At 40.8% G+C, this 15,927-nt stretch overlaps 1 protein-coding gene across 3 annotated transcripts in view; it reads right to left on the reverse strand.

The window, feature by feature from the left end:
• COG2 (component of oligomeric golgi complex 2) overlaps nucleotides 1–15,927 on the reverse strand; it is a 174,110-nt gene that overhangs the window by 100,057 nt on the left and 58,126 nt on the right. For all 3 annotated transcript variants that reach the window (XM_089668546.1, XM_089668544.1, XM_089668545.1), the window contains 2 exons: nucleotides 7,609–7,733; nucleotides 5,254–5,380 (listed from right to left, as the gene is read on the reverse strand). In XM_089668546.1, the coding sequence (XP_089524672.1) occupies nucleotides 5,254–5,380; nucleotides 7,609–7,733 (252 nt within the window). The remainder of the gene's footprint in view (nucleotides 1–5,253; nucleotides 5,381–7,608; nucleotides 7,734–15,927) is intronic.

Consider the following 15,927-nt stretch of genomic DNA (forward strand, 5'->3'; position numbering starts at 1 on the left):
AAAGATCAAAATGCAGACAGGGGACAGGACAAAGCACTAGGGACAAAATGTATGTGAAATGGGAAAAAAAAACAGCAATGTTTTACTATGTAAAATCATTTTGAAAAAAATGTCATTTTTTTAAAATTTTCAAATTTCCCGCCGCCGCCCGTACGTCCCGACGTCACAGGGACCGGAACACAGGAGGCGGATGCCGGCATCAGCCAGAGGAGATGGCCGGGGACGCTGCAGGGGACACATCGCGGGAGCCAAGGACAAGGTAAGTGCTGCAGGGACTCCCTATGCAGCGCTGCATGGTAAGCCCGAGTGTACCTCGGGGTTACCGCTTTTGGTACTGACATTTTACCCCGAGCTACACTCGGGAATACCATTAGGGAGGTTAACAGGTTATTCCTCTCACACAGCATATGCATACTTGCAGCTTCCCCCCAAAATACATTCTGCTGCTCCTCCTGAGTATGGGGATACCACATGTGTAAGACTTTTCCACAGCCTGGCCACATACTGAGGCCCAACATCCAAGTAGCACCTACAGGCGTTCTGGAGGCATAAATTACACATCTCATTTCCTGACTACCCATCACAATTTTGAAGGCCCTGGAGCACCAGGACAATGGAATTACCCATAAAATTACCCCATTTTGGAAAGAAAACACCCCAATGTATATTCTATGAGGCATAATGAGTCTTTTGAACATGTCATTTTTTCCACAAGTTTTCAGAAAATGTGAAAAAAAATGAAAAAAGTTTTTTTTTTTTTTTTTTACACAAAGTTAACCATTTGTAAGATATTTCTAACACATAGCATGTACATACCAACAATTACACCCCAAAATACATTCTGCTACTCCTCCTGAGTATGGGGATACCACATGTGTAAGACTTTTCCACAGCCTGGCCACATAGAGACCCAACATCCAAGTAGGACCTGCAGGCGTTCTGCGGGCATAAATGACATCTCATTTCCTGACTACCTATCACAGTTTTGAAGGCCCTGGAGCACCAGGACAATGGAATTACCCTTGGATGCCTGCCTATCTTCTGGGAGTCTTGCGCTGTTTGTACTCGCCACTGCGCTACTGGTGGGTGCTTGCTCCTCCTCAGATCTTCTGAAGCTCTTTGTTTGGACTCTCTCCTCCTCAGAATTTGTTGCTGACCCACTGCTTTCAATTGGCTCATACTCAAAATCTGAGTCTGACAGAGTTCCCCGCTACTCTCGTCCGCCATAGTATCTGGAAAGCCTCCTCGCTGGTGTATAATTTTTTTTGACATTTTGATGTTCACTAGTACAGATGTTATCACTGGTACAGATGTTGATTTGACACGGGTACACTGACATATATTGAGCACTGGTAGGCTGTGACAGATGTTGATCACTGGTACAGAAGTGGATGAGCACTGGTAGGCTGTGACAGATGTTGATCACTGGTACAGAAGTGGATGAGCACTGGTAGGCTGTGACAGATGTTGATCACTGGTACAGAAGTGGATGAGCACTGATACACTGACAGATGTGGATCATTGGTGTAGATGTGAATTTTACACCGGTACACCGTTACAGATGTGGATCATTGGTGTAGATGTGAATTTTACACCGGTACACCGTTACAGATGTGGATCATTGGTGTAGATGTGAATTTTACACCGGTACACCGTTACAGATGTGGATCACTGGTACAGATGTGGATGACCACTGGTACTGTGTGACAAGTGTGGATCACGGGCAGTGTGTGACAGGTGTGGATCACGGGCAGTGTGTGACAGGTGTGGATCACAGATATGGATCACGGGGCACTGTGTGACAGGTGTGGATCACAGATATGCATCACGGGCACTGTGTGACAGGTGTGGATCACAGATATGCATCACTGGCACTGTGTGACAGGTGTGGATCACAGATATGCATCACGGGCACTGTGTGACAGGTGTGGATCACAGATATGCATCACGGGCACTGTGTGACAGGTGTGGATCACAGATATGCATCACGGGCACTGTGTGACAGGTGTGGATCACAGATATGCATCACGGGCACTGTGTGACAGGTGTGGATCACAGATATGCATCACGGGCACTGTGTGACAGGTGTGGATCACAGATATGCATCACGGGCACTGTGTGACAGGTGTGGATCACAGATATGCAGCACGGGCACTGTGTGACAGGTGTGGATCACAGATATGCATCACGGGCACTGTGTGACAGGTGTGGATCACAGATATGCATCACGGGCACTGTGACAGATGGGGATCACGGGCACTGACAGATGGGGATCACAGATGGGGCTCACGGGCACTGTGACAGCTGGGGATCACAGATGGGGCTCACGGGCACTGGCACAGACGTGGCTCACTGACACTGGGACAGATGTGGATCACTGGTACTGTGACAGATGTGGATCACATAATGATCCAGATGTGGATACCAGTGATCCAGATCGGTCACAGTACCAGTGACAGGGTGATGTGTGGGCGGTGTGCTTGTGTGTGTACTCGCTGATCGGCTCTGCTTCTCCTCACTCACAGGCTCTATGTGAGGAGAGGCAGAGCCGTTCCACTGAATGGCAGCTTTGTTGACATCACATGACAGCTGTGTATGGACACTCCCATCATGTGATCAGAAGGGCCAATCAGAGTGCCCTTCTGTCGAGCGGTGTTGCACAGTGTCCAAGGGACACAGGCACACCGAGAGCGTGCAGCTGCGCGAAGCTCCCACCTGGCCGTTTATGTGCAGTGGCTGGGTGGGAAGCGGTTAAATAACATGCCTTACTTACCAGCTCTGAAATGGTTTTGTAGCCTCAATCCTCTTCTCATATTCCCCACCTGGCTTCTACACCTTGATCACTTCTGAGCCCCACTCTAGCATCCATAAGATACATAGTTGTTCCCGCTCTCTATTTATTGGCTCATTGGCTGCCGAGGCTCCTGTGCACCTCGCTGGATCAAGAGGGGGATCACCACCAAAGGCTTTTACTTTCATGCATGAAGGCATTTCAAACTTGCATGAAGGTAAAAAAACCTTCTGCCTTTACAACCACTTTAAGCTGATAAGTATCTTCCGAACTATAGAAGTTCACTGCATTATCAGATGTGCTTGCTTGGCATGCTGAATTAACTCAGCCTCAGTATACAGCGCTGTGATCCAGCAGAGTTGTGCTGATCGCTGCCATTCACAGGAAGCTTTGTATTTGATGACTGAATACAAAGCTTCTTCTGATTGGCCAAGTCAGGAATTGTGACATCAACCGTCCGCCTCAGCCAACAGGTAACTGACTCTACATACAATTAATGCAGCATGCCCAGTAAGCGCACCTGTTCTTGCAGTAAAACGTTTGTTTGGGTCAGCTTGGCCCACAAACTATTTAAAAAGGGACATCAAACTTGGAGTTAAGCTTTTAGAATTTTTCTAGTGATTCCTTAATGGGGATATTTAAGTATCCTTGAGGTCCTGGGTGACCATATATACTTTGAGAGAGTAAGATTCCTAGATACAATATCGATTGCAATTGGAATGGTTTAGTACCTCACAACTTTGTTTGCCCCCCTTCAATACCGGCACTTTTACCCCCTTCCTGCCCAGGCCAATTTTAGCTTTTAGAGCTCTCACAGTTTGAAAGAGAATTGCATGGTCATGCAACACTGTTACCATACAAAATTTTTATGATCTTGCTCACACTTTGTTTTGGTGGTATTTAATCACCACTGGGTTTATTTTTTGTTAAATAAATGAAAAAAGACTGAAAATTTTGAAGAACAAGTTTTTGTCTCTATTATATAATTTTGCAAATAAATGTCTCATAAAATGTAGGCAAAAATGTATACTGCTACATTTTTTTGGAAAAAAGAACCCAAATTAATTAGTGTATATTATATAGTCTGTAGGATAGTTATAGAGGCCACCAACTATGATACATATCTGAAAAATCAATCAATCCCGATGTAACGACAGCCTCATTTTTTAGGCACAAAAAATGTCAGGACAGTACAGCTATCCATTACATTTTTTTTTTGTTACACAGTGTCACTAGTGCAGTGTCATCATATAACTGGTGATCAGGGACACAGAGTTGTGACCATGTGAGAAAAACATTTTTTTTTCTTTTTATTACTTTTTTTTTTTTTATAAAACTCAATGACCAGAGTAATATGATATTACCATAGTAATATTGTACTACTCTGGGGAAATGATCAGTATTTTTTTTTTACAAAATTATGTTTGCCTAGGCAAGCATTTAACTGTGTTAAGTGTTTTTTTGTTGCGATTAGCCACAGCTAATCACATGACACAGATGGGCTGTGACTGGCCCAGTCTGTACCATGTGATTACCATGACCAATCACAGCTAGCAACACAACTGTCTACAATGGATGGCATGAAAGGATACCTCCATTGTTTACAATGGTCATGTGACCTTTTGTGATTGGTACTGGCAACAGGCCGGTACACAGATCGGTCATCGGCTGTGTGGATATATGACATCCATCCGGACCAACAAAAGTCCTGCAGAGCCATCATTTTGTTATTGGCCGGGCGGGAACTGGTTAAAGCTTTCAGGTTCAAAATCACGTTAGTTAAATCAGAAATGGTTCTTTCAGCATAATAATGTTCTAAAGCACTCAAGCAAAGGACATGGAGGGTTATGGATATGTCTAGTCAAAGCCATGAATTGAATCACCAGTTTATGAGAGTGACGTGAATAGTTTGACCACTCCTGTATGCAAAATTCCTTCAGTTACAAGATGTTTGCAAGTTTCCTTGCATGAACTGTTTGCTTCAAATCCCCTCACATGAGATTGTGTTCTGGGCAAAAGGCCTACAAGAAGCTATTTCTGCTAAAGGGGCAGTATCAGATTTCAAGGCCAATGGAGTACTTAATTTTCACAGTACATCTATTGCTATTTTTGTTGAATAAATTATTGAAAAAGGCAATTTTCCAAATGTTTCAGTACATCTTTATTTGTAGGCGCTGTTTGAAAGAAGAACTAATGTTTACTTGTTCAAATATAGTGAAACAAATCAGCTATTTTCTAAGTGTGCACCTATTTTTTCACTATTAATGACTATTAATGTGAATAACATGGTGGTGTCAGCTACCTCTTATTACGGTCCACAAATAAGGGATCAATTCTGCATGTTACAGGGTTGTTTTAAATGTACTTTATGTTGCTCACAAAATAAGAAAAAAAGTTTTTCCCTCTAAACATATGACATATACTAAAATCATTCACATATAGTTGTTATCAAGTAAAACTACCTGATGGAATATGTCAGGATTTCCTGGGTTAAATAGCGATGGCAGCTTTTCCTCTAATCCACGTGCAATTTCGGGCCAGACAGAATTGACTAAGAAGTCATATCCTGGTACCATATCAGCCTTTCCACTATAAAACACCAAAACAGAATATTTAATATGAGAAAGGTTTGTACAATGTCAAACCTTCTGGTACATATTCTTAGAATGCCTGTAAATCGCTTGCAGAAAAACATCTGAATGTAAAGCCACATTTTTTTCTTTAGTTACAATCTGGGTCCCTGCTTGAGAGAATCACCCTCTCTAGTGGTCTGGTGAAGAAAAAAAAAACAAAAAAACAAACAAACCAGGAAATCCAAGCACGCATAGAGGGACAACCCTATGAGAGAAAAAAAAAAAAATGTTCCTACCTCCCCTTGGGGTCAGGTAGCCATAGATGACAATCCTGACCCTATATATAAAAGGGAAGTGTAAAATGTTTGAAATGCCTTCAGTCAAGACTTAGGAAAGGCGAATAAATCTCCCACAAAAGATGGTAGGAAGAGCACCAGGAGAAAAAAGAAAGACTGATTTCCAGGATACTTTGTGCCTATGTAGCAAAAGGGGAAAAAGTGTTCCAAGAAAAAATTGGGGGAGCCAAGGCAGAACTACGGCTTCCAGGGACAATGGAGAGAAGAAAGCCCCAATCTTAAATCTTTTTAATGGGTAACCCCTAAAAACACAAAGGGGGGGTTGTGTGGGTAAAAGCACGTGAATAAAGCTCCATAGGGATACAGAAGGCCCCAAAGGGCGACAAAGAGCAACATCTGGCAAAAGGAGTGTACGGGAAGTGTGAAATGCATGGTGTTGGGAAGACAACATACAAAGCTAAACCAATACCTTCAGGATACAAAGAACTACGTGTCTGTCAAATCCAAACAGGAAAAGTTAGATGAGAAGCAGAAATATTTGCATGCCCCACGGAAAGAGGCACCAAACCTAGAGATTGGAATGTGTCTAACTGGTAGATATCAGTACATTAGAGATGCAGGGAGATCTCTGGGCACAATTCCATAGAGCAGTAGATCTTGGGTAGCAGGAAAGTGCCAGGGAACCTACAGACTGCACGTGCAGAAGGAACAAAATGTGATCTATTTCATTACTAAGATGGCAAATGGAAACACATCAATACAAAAGGCAAGGTTTCTGAGAGAGTAGAAATGGCTTCAAACCCATAAAATGGGCAACTTGATAATGAGCAACCTATATCCAGGGAAGGGGGGATATATTAGACCTCAGGGTAGAGCCCAAGGGTTGTATGCCAAGGAAATGTGTTATGACAATGAGGAGTAATTTAAGCTCTAAGCAGTGAAGCTACCCTCCTCATGTAGACGTCACTAGAAAAAAAAAATGTTCATATGAGAGGCATAGTGACAGGTCTACAGGAGACTGTGCAATAACCTAGCTACTGCAGTAATTAGGAAAGATGTTTTAAAGGCATGATGGGTATTGTCTCCCTAAATGGACAAGTGTAGGATTTGAAAAATCCTTGTAATTCAACCTAAAAGGGGAGCAGAAGATCACCTCCTTGTGGTTGTAAAGCTTTAAGGAGGTATAGGGAAATGGCTTACATTTTGTGAAGCAGCAAGTAGTAGAAAGAACAGTAAGAGGACAGCAATGCAGAATGTTTAGAGTAGATTTACTAAAGGCAAATAGACTGGGCACTTTGCAAGTGCAGTTGCACTCATTTATCCTCTGCTGATATGCATCATCCTATTACATGCAAGCAAAATGCTGTTTTTAAAAAATTCTTTACACTTGATTGGGTATTCTTTACAAAGTGAAGTTTTACCACATTAACTAAGCTCTGGGGAAAATGATTGCAACCTCACTTTCAATTTCCAGTACACAGTCAATTTGCCTTTAGTAAATCCACTCATTTGTATACCTCTTTAAAAGACTTTTCTAAACTGGAGAAAATGTCACTAGATATCCCCCCGCACATCCAGGGATGGTACAAATCTTCGTTGTGAAGGTAGTTTCTAAGCAGGTCCGGTGGGCTTAGAGGTAACGGGTTTCCCACAAAAAGGATAGACTTGCAGTAATTAACGTCTGGAGGAGGCAGGATATTTGGGCATGTGTTTGCGCAAGCGCAAAAGGTACCTTTCCTGCTTCCACAAAGGTCAGCTAAGCAAATTCTAAGCCATAAAATTCTGTGCATATGCACAGAAAGCAAGAACATTCTGCAGAAGTGTAAAATCAGTTGTAATATTGCAAAAAAAGTAAATGACTGTTGCACAGACTACAAATAAACACAATTAATTCAAGATTCATGCAAATACACCAATGTATTTGTTTCCAGAGATCCACTTAATTTACCTTGAAATGGCTCCACCTGTAACCTCCCGCAGTAGGCGACAATGATGAGGAACAAACTCCAGAAGTTTATTATACATAACCTGGAATCCATTGGGATGGGACTGTACATACTGTTCTACTATAACCTGGAAATAAAAACAAAGGCTTTAATTTTTTTTTATTGTATATTTAAGATTCTCTTAAAATTTAAGTTTATTTAAAAAAAATAAATAATTTTTCTCCTATAGCTACAGCCACATAACTTACTTATAATAATGTATGTTCCATGTCTGTCAGGCAGCTGGATCCTGTAGAAACTTTTTATGCAGTGATGACAGGTCCTCTTCCTGCTGTCAACCGTCTGGTGCTGAGGGAGTTAATAGCGTTAGGTCTACTTTGAGCCGCAGCAAAAAAAGTGCCTGCAGTGAATCCACCCACTCCTTCCTCTATTGAGAAAAGCCCATGCATTGATTATGCTGCAGGTAACAGTCTGTGAATGGGGGAAGAGTCTAAAGGAGAAGATTTTGTCCCCCATACAGAGATAGTGTTACATGCAGTGCAATCATTGCACAGGTTTTTCTCAATGGAAGGAAGGAAGGAGGAGGAGGTGGGCCCCTCTCAGTTCTTTTTTGCTGCATGTCAGACTCAGAATTATTAAATTCCTCAGCCCTAGAAGTTCAGCAGCAGAAAGAGGACCTGTCATCACTGCACAGATAACTTCTACAGCACAGGTGTCACACTGGTGGCCCTCTAGCTGTTGCCAAACTACAAGTCCCATGAGACATTGCAAGATTGACAGTTTTAAGCATGACTCCCAAAGGCAGAGGCATGATGGGACTTGTAGCTTTGCAACAGCTGGAGGGCCGCCAGTTTGACACCCCTGTTCTACAGGATCACAGATGAGGGATATACTGTACTTATTTTACAGATAAGTAATGTGACGGCAGCCATAGGACACAATTTTTTTTTTTTATTGCTAAACTTCAGTTTTAAGAATATAAAAATTCTCCATTTTGTGTGGATTTCTGACTGTAAAACAGCATAAATATTCACCCTCTGAAAACTCGCATCTGTGCTCCAGATGCATTTTAACGGGGACATTTAATTTTTTTTTTTTTTTAAATTTAAATATTTTATCAATTTTCAAATTACCATTTTATGTATACAAAAGCTAATAAAACATACATAAAAAAAAGATACTCTTATTTGACATTATATCAAAATATCAACTTTTATCTTGGTAACATTTTACCCCTTTCCCCTCCCTCTCCACCTAGCCCCCTATCCCATATCTCCCCACTCCCCCACCCCACCCCCCTCAGCCTTGATTATGCCTTTTCCTACTCGTTCTATATTTCCTATTCAGAGATTATTACTACTATAATACATTTTTCCTTTTTTTTCCCCCCTTTTCTCTCTTCTCTCTTCCCTCCCTTCATTTCCTCTCCCTCTCTGTTACACATATTCTAGGTACAGATTTGACTTTTTAAATCCTTCCCACTTCTCCCACCTTATACAGAAAACCTCAATTTTATCTTCATCTATATGGTAAAGTTCTTCCAGTCTATACGTGTTCTCTACCCTGCCCAACCAATCCTTTATTTTCGGTGCTTGTCGTTTCCTCCAGAACTTGGGTATCAAGCCCTTCGCAGCATTAAAATAGAATAACCCTGTTTTTTTAGATTTTTTTTACCGAAAGCTCAGTACCATAGAGAAGACAAGTCCCGGGATCCTTTGGGATACTGATCTCCGTTATTTCCTGAATTAATCGTACTATATCCCCCCAGTATTACTGAATTTTATTAGGGGGGCAGCAGCAGCAGGACACCTAACCACCTAGGAATGCATATGGTCAGTAAACTTTTGGTTTATCTTTGCATGTACCCCACACCAACCAACCCTGAATAAAAGCATCTAAAGCAGTATCACGCTATGAGGTCTCTTATTGGGCACTCTGTGTGAGTGCTATCATTCGCAGTGCCCATCTGGAGGACTCAGGACCCTGGTGGTGATACCTGGTAGCGGTTTCAGATGACTTCACTTCTGTGGAACCGAGATGGTGATCTGGGTACAATCTGATCTGAGATCTGATGATCGTTTTATGGCCTGGTGACGCAGGATTACTTATTGCGTTTATTAAACGCACATCTGGTGAGTGCGTTTTTCACCTATTTGTGTGATCACACCTACCATCACACCTTGGATCAGGACGTCCACTCACCTTGAATTGGGATCTCTCCATGATCCGCACTATTACACTGAACTTTTGTATTTATTGATCACCCTCAGAGTGATATCATGCATGTTTATATATTGTGTGTATAAACTGTGCTCTAGCATTTAGCGCTGCACCATTTATTTAATATATATGTTTGATTTGGAGGTTTTTACTTGGTTACCTTTTCGGTGTATCAGCTGCTCACTAACGTTTTTGTGTATACACATTGATACACTTTTTGCATTTAAGTCGCGCTCACTATAACATCTTTTATTACATTACTGAATTTTATGACACTCCCACCATAAGTGATACATTGTGCCTCTCTTTCCACACCCACGCCAACATAAAGGTGAATTGTCCCCACTTATTCTATGTGCTACATTAGGTGTAATATACCATCTTGCCAAACATTTTTAACTCATTTCAACCTCTTTCATATTTACATTCGAGTGAATTAAACTATACATTTTCTTTTGCTTTCTCTCATCAATTGTTACTCTTAAATCCCTTTCCCATTTCTCTATAAATAGTGGTCTTATAACTGAAGTTAATCCTGTGAGAATCTTATATACTTTTGAAATCCCGTGCCTCCCATCACCCTGTGTATCTAATAAGTGCTCAAAAGGGTTCCAATCCTCTTTCATCCATTCTCGAAAATATTTCCCTCTTACTTTCCAGTTCGCTAAGAATATTTACTCTCCCAAAATGATCTCTCTTAATTGTACATCTTTCTTCTTTAACCACTTCCCTGTGATACTTTCTTTACCAGGAGTGAAAAACTCTGTGGCTCCTAGGGGCATTAACAGTGAATTAAATTCCCACCCTTTTATGTAAAACATCCCAAACTCTTAAAACATTGTGTGTAAACACACTTGTGCTCTCTGTCAACCCATGATATTGAGGAGGTAACCAAATAATTCTACTTAAATTCATATAACTTAGTGTATTTTCTATTTTTACCCAACTTTTCCCCTGTGCATTGTATGTCCAGTCATAAATTCTCGCCAATATTACTGAATTATAGTATCTTTTCAGGTCTGGTAAATTATTCTAGGCTTATTTCTCCAGATAAATCTTGTTAGAATTTTTTTTAATTATTCTGAAATACTCCTCTGGCAGTTTAATTGGTATCATTTGGAATTTGTATAGAATTTTTGGAACAATTACCATTTTTATCAGGTTTATCCATCCTACCCATGACTGAGATCCCCATCCTAGTTTCTTCATTTCATCCTTAATCTCGTTTAATAGTGGAATATAGTTTAATCTGTATAAATTCTTTAAAGATACAGTTAATTTTATACCAAAATATTTTAGTGCTCTTTCTCTACAGACAAAGGGAAATTCCTCCTATAACATTTTTTTCTCTCCATTTAGGTGGTTTATATTTAAGATCTCTGTTTTAGTTGAATTGATTTTTAAATTTGACAACTCACCATATTCTTTTAAAGATTTCATTAAGTTAGGCAATGTTATCCTTAGATTTCCCACATAAAACAGCATGTCATCTGCATAAGCTGCCACCTTATGCTCTATTTTTCCTATACAAATTCCTTTTATATCTATATTATTCCTTATGGTAGCCAAGAGAGATTCCAGAGATAGAACATATAACAGTGGAGACAGAGTGCATCCCTGTCTTGTTCCATTCTGCATCTCAATATCCTCTGATAATTCCCCATTAACCATGATTGCTGCCGATGGTTGACTATATAATTTCCTTATCCATTCTCTCATTCTAGGTCCCAATTCAAGAACTTACAAAGTATCTAGCATATATCCCGAGTTTACTCTATCGAATGCTTTTTGAGCATCAATCAAGAGAGCCAACGTGGGAATTTTCTCTTTCCTACTTTACTGTATAAGGAACAGTGATCTTAATCCATTGTCTCTACCCTCCCTCCCTGGGACAAACCCTACTTGATCTGTATGTACCTATTCCGGCATTAGGTCTTTCAACCTATTTGCCAGAACTTGTGCATATAGTTTAGTGTCTGTATTTAATAAGGAAATCGGTCTATAACCTGAACAATGAGTATCATCTTTACCTTCCTTACGTATGAGTACCACATGAGCTTGTAGGGATTCCCTCCATATTTCCATCTCTCCTCCTAGAGCATTCATATACAGTTGCAAGAAAAAGTATGTGAACCCCTTGGGATTACGTGGAGTTTTGCATGAATTGGGCATAAAATGTGCTCTGAACGTCATCTAAGTCACAACAATAGAAGAACACAGTCTGCTGAACATAATACTACACAAACATTAGATGCAGCCATGGTTTCATTGCACATAACATGTAAACATTTACAGTGCAGGGAGGAAAAAGTATGTGAACCTTTGGACTTAACTGGTTGACCCTCCTTTGGCAGCAATAACCTCAACCAAACGTTTCCTGTAGTTGCAGATCAGACCTGCACAACAATCTGGAGTAATTTTGGACCACTCCTCTTCACAAAACGGTTTCAGTGTAGCAATATTCTTGGGATGTCTGGTGTGAATCGCTCTCTTAAGGTCATGCCACAGCATTTCAATCGGGTTGAGGTCAGGACTCTGACTGGGCCACTCCAGAAGGCGTATTCTGTGCTGTTGCAGCCATTGTTTTGTTGAATTACTTGTATGCTTTGGGTCATTGTCCTGTTGCATCACCCATCCTCTGCGGAGCTTCAGTTGGCGGACAGATGGTCGTACGTTTTCCTGCAAAATGTCTTGATAAACTCTGGAATTCATTTTCCCATCAATGACAACAATCCGCAGCAAAGCAGCCCCAAACCATGATGCTCCCTCCGCCATGTTTTACAGTGGGGATGAGGTTTGGATGTTGATGTGCTGTGCCTTTTTTTCTCCACACATAGTGTTGTGTGTTCTTCCCAAACAACTCAATCTTGGTTTCATCTATCCACAGTATATTTTGCCAGTAGTGCTGTGGAACATCCAGGTGCTCTTTTGCAAACTTCAAATGTGCTGCAATATTCTTTTTGGACAGCAATGGCTTCCTCCGTGGTGTCCTCCCATGTACTCCATTCTTGTTTAATGTTTTCCTTATTGTAGATGTGTCAACAAAAATGTTAGCATGTGCCAGAGATTTCTGTAGGTCTTTAGCTGACACTCTGGGATTCTTCTTTACCTCATGCAGCATTCTGCGCTGTGCTCTTGCAGTCATTTTTACAGGACGACCACACCTAGGGAGAGTAGCAACAGTGCTAAACTTTCTCCATATGTAGACAGTCTGTCTTACCATGGACACATGAACATCAAGGCTTTTGGAGATACTTTTGTAACCCTTTCCAGCTTCATGCAAGTCAACAATTCTTGATTGTAGGTCTTCTGAGAGCTCTTTTCTGCGAGGCATGGTTCACATCAAACAGTGCTTCTTGAAACCAGTAAACACAAAACAGGTATGTGTTTAAGGGAAGGACAGCTGTCGGCAACACATCCAATATCATCACACTGATTGGAGTCAAAGTTGGCTCACTCCTGGCTCCAATTAGCTCTGGGAGAAGTCATTAAGCTAGGGCCTCACATACTTTTTCCTCCCTGCACTGTGAATGTTTACATGTTATGTGCAATTAAACCATGGCAACATCTAATGTTTGTGTAGTATTATGTTCAGCAGACTGTGTTCTTCTATTGTTCTGACTTAGATGACGTTGAGAGCACATTTTATGCCCAATTCATGCAAAACTCCACATAATCCCAAGGGGTTCACATACTTTTTCTTGCAACTGTATATCCTCAATTTAGGTAGTAATATTTCTTCATATTTTTTATAATATCTCACTGTATACCCATCTGGTCCTGGACTTTTCCCAGCTACAGTACTTTTTAATGCTAGATGTATTTCTTCCAGAGTTATTGTTGTTTCAAGGGATTTTAGTTCTTCACTTAAATTCGGCAAAGCCTTTTTTATATATGCCTGTCTTCTGTTTTTCTTACTTCATCTCCTCCTATGGTAACATGGGGCTTAATATTATATAACTTATTATAATATTCTTTGAAAACTTCTATTATATATTTAGTTGAATACACTAATTCTTTATTATTTCTTATTTTCTCAATATAAATTTCTAGATTTTTTCTTCCTCTGCGCCCTCATTAAATACTTTCCTGGTCTATCTCCCCATCTATATCTCTCACTTCTTATTTTGTTATACACTCTCCTCTCTTCTTCCAGGGAATTATTTCTTTTTTATTTATTATCTTCTGCATAATCTCTTTTGTTACTCTATTTTTATGTATCTGCTCTAAGTCACAGAGTTCCCTAAACAGTGTATTTATTTTTTCTCTTCTTTGCTCCTATCGCTATTAGAATTCCTCTGATATAGGCCTTATGAGCTTCCCACACAGTGGCTACCGACACTTCCTCCAAATAATTTTCCTCAAAAAATTGCTCAATTTCCTTCTTAACTTTCTGATCCGTCTCTTGATCCTGAAGAAGTGTCTCATTTAGCCTCCATAATTGTCCTCCACTCTGTTCATTTCCCCATAGTAATTGCATTGTAACAGGAGCATGATCAGAAATCGACATGGCTTCTATGTTTACTTTAACCAGAGACTCAATGAGTCTATGATCCAACAGTATGTAATCCAATCTTGAATACATCTCATGTGCAGGAGAGTAAAACGTATAATCTCTATCCTTCATATGCTTGATTCTCCAGATATCTACAAGTTGGCATTGAAATAAAAAAATTTTCAAAGCCCTACTACCCTCTCTCTGCACCGGAGAGGCCACATCCATCTGTGGATCCATACAAAAATGTAAATCTCCTGCCACAATCAAGTTACCTTTTTTAAAATCCATTAATTTCCTCAGAATATTTTTTAACATTACCTCTGGTTTCTTATTCGGACAGTAAATATTTGCTAATGTGTATTCCACTTCCTGTAGTTTTCCCCTCAAGAACAGGAATCTCCCCTCCGGGTCTACCAATCTCTCCTCCAACTTAAACCGTTTTTTGCAAATCCTACTGCCACTCTCTTTGCACGTTTAATTGGGGAGTCTGCATAGAACCACTCTGGATAATATCTAGATTGTAACTTCACATTATTTTCTTGTACTAAGTGTGTCTCATGTAGAAACACCACTGAGGCGAATCTATGCTGAAGTTCTTTAAGAATCCTAAATTTGTTCCCAGGACTATTTAAACCTCTAACATAAGTCACAAAATTAATCTCTTCCGTTTTTTTTTTTTTTTTCTCACCTCCCCTCATCCCTCTTCTCCTCCTCTCTTCACTGTATCTAACCCTTCATTCTCTAGAATTTCTCCAGCCTAGTGTACCTCCTACTATCCTGCATAATCTAAGGCTGCCAGCCCCCTCCCCCACATCCCTCTCCCTCCCCGCCCTCACATTCCCACACCCCATCCCCTTTCCTCCCTTTTTAGGCCCATATTTTGCCTATCATTTGTGGTCCTAATCCCACTTTAGGATGGAACTCTGAACGTGCACACCTCGTCCCCTTTACCCTCCCCTCAGCTTCCTGCAAGAACAGCCTAGGGGGGAAGAAAAAAAAAAAAAAAAAGGACATAGAAAAGAGCAAGAAGAAAAGGGGGGGAGGGGGGAAATGGGGGGGCAGAGAGGAGATCAAGGAGGGAAAAAAGAAAAAATAAATATTAAAAAAAAAAGGTGAAGTCCCACCACTTCCCCTTCTCCTCCCCCCCCCCCCCCCCACCACACCGCCTCCCTCCTAAGCTACCTGCCACCTCTCATTCTCCCCATTCCACCTCTTCCCCCCCCCCCCCCCATCCGGGAATGTCTATTCTCTGCAAATCAAGTCTCTCACAGAAGTCTCTCAGTTCTTCAGGAAACTTTAATCTTGCCGATCTTCCATTTTTCCACCTGATTAAACATGCTGAGAGCCCCCAGCTATATCGAATGTTCTGCTTCTTAATTTGTTCTATTAATGGTTTCAAACTTTTCTTTCTTAACAATGTCTCTGCAGCCAGATCAGCGAAGATCTGTATATTTCTCCATATTTTATTACAGCTCTTCCTTTCATCCTCCTCCAGATCTCCTCTATCTCGATAGTAATGGAATTGCGCTAGAATGCATCTTGATCCTCCTTTTCCACCATCGTGGTATAATGTTCCAATTCTGAACACCCCATCAATTTTATA

Source organism: Staurois parvus, unplaced genomic scaffold (assembly GCF_062004578.1).
Source record: "Staurois parvus isolate SC_StPar_1 unplaced genomic scaffold, SC_StPar_1.0 ptg000059l, whole genome shotgun sequence".
NCBI lineage: Eukaryota > Metazoa > Chordata > Amphibia > Anura > Ranidae > Staurois > Staurois parvus.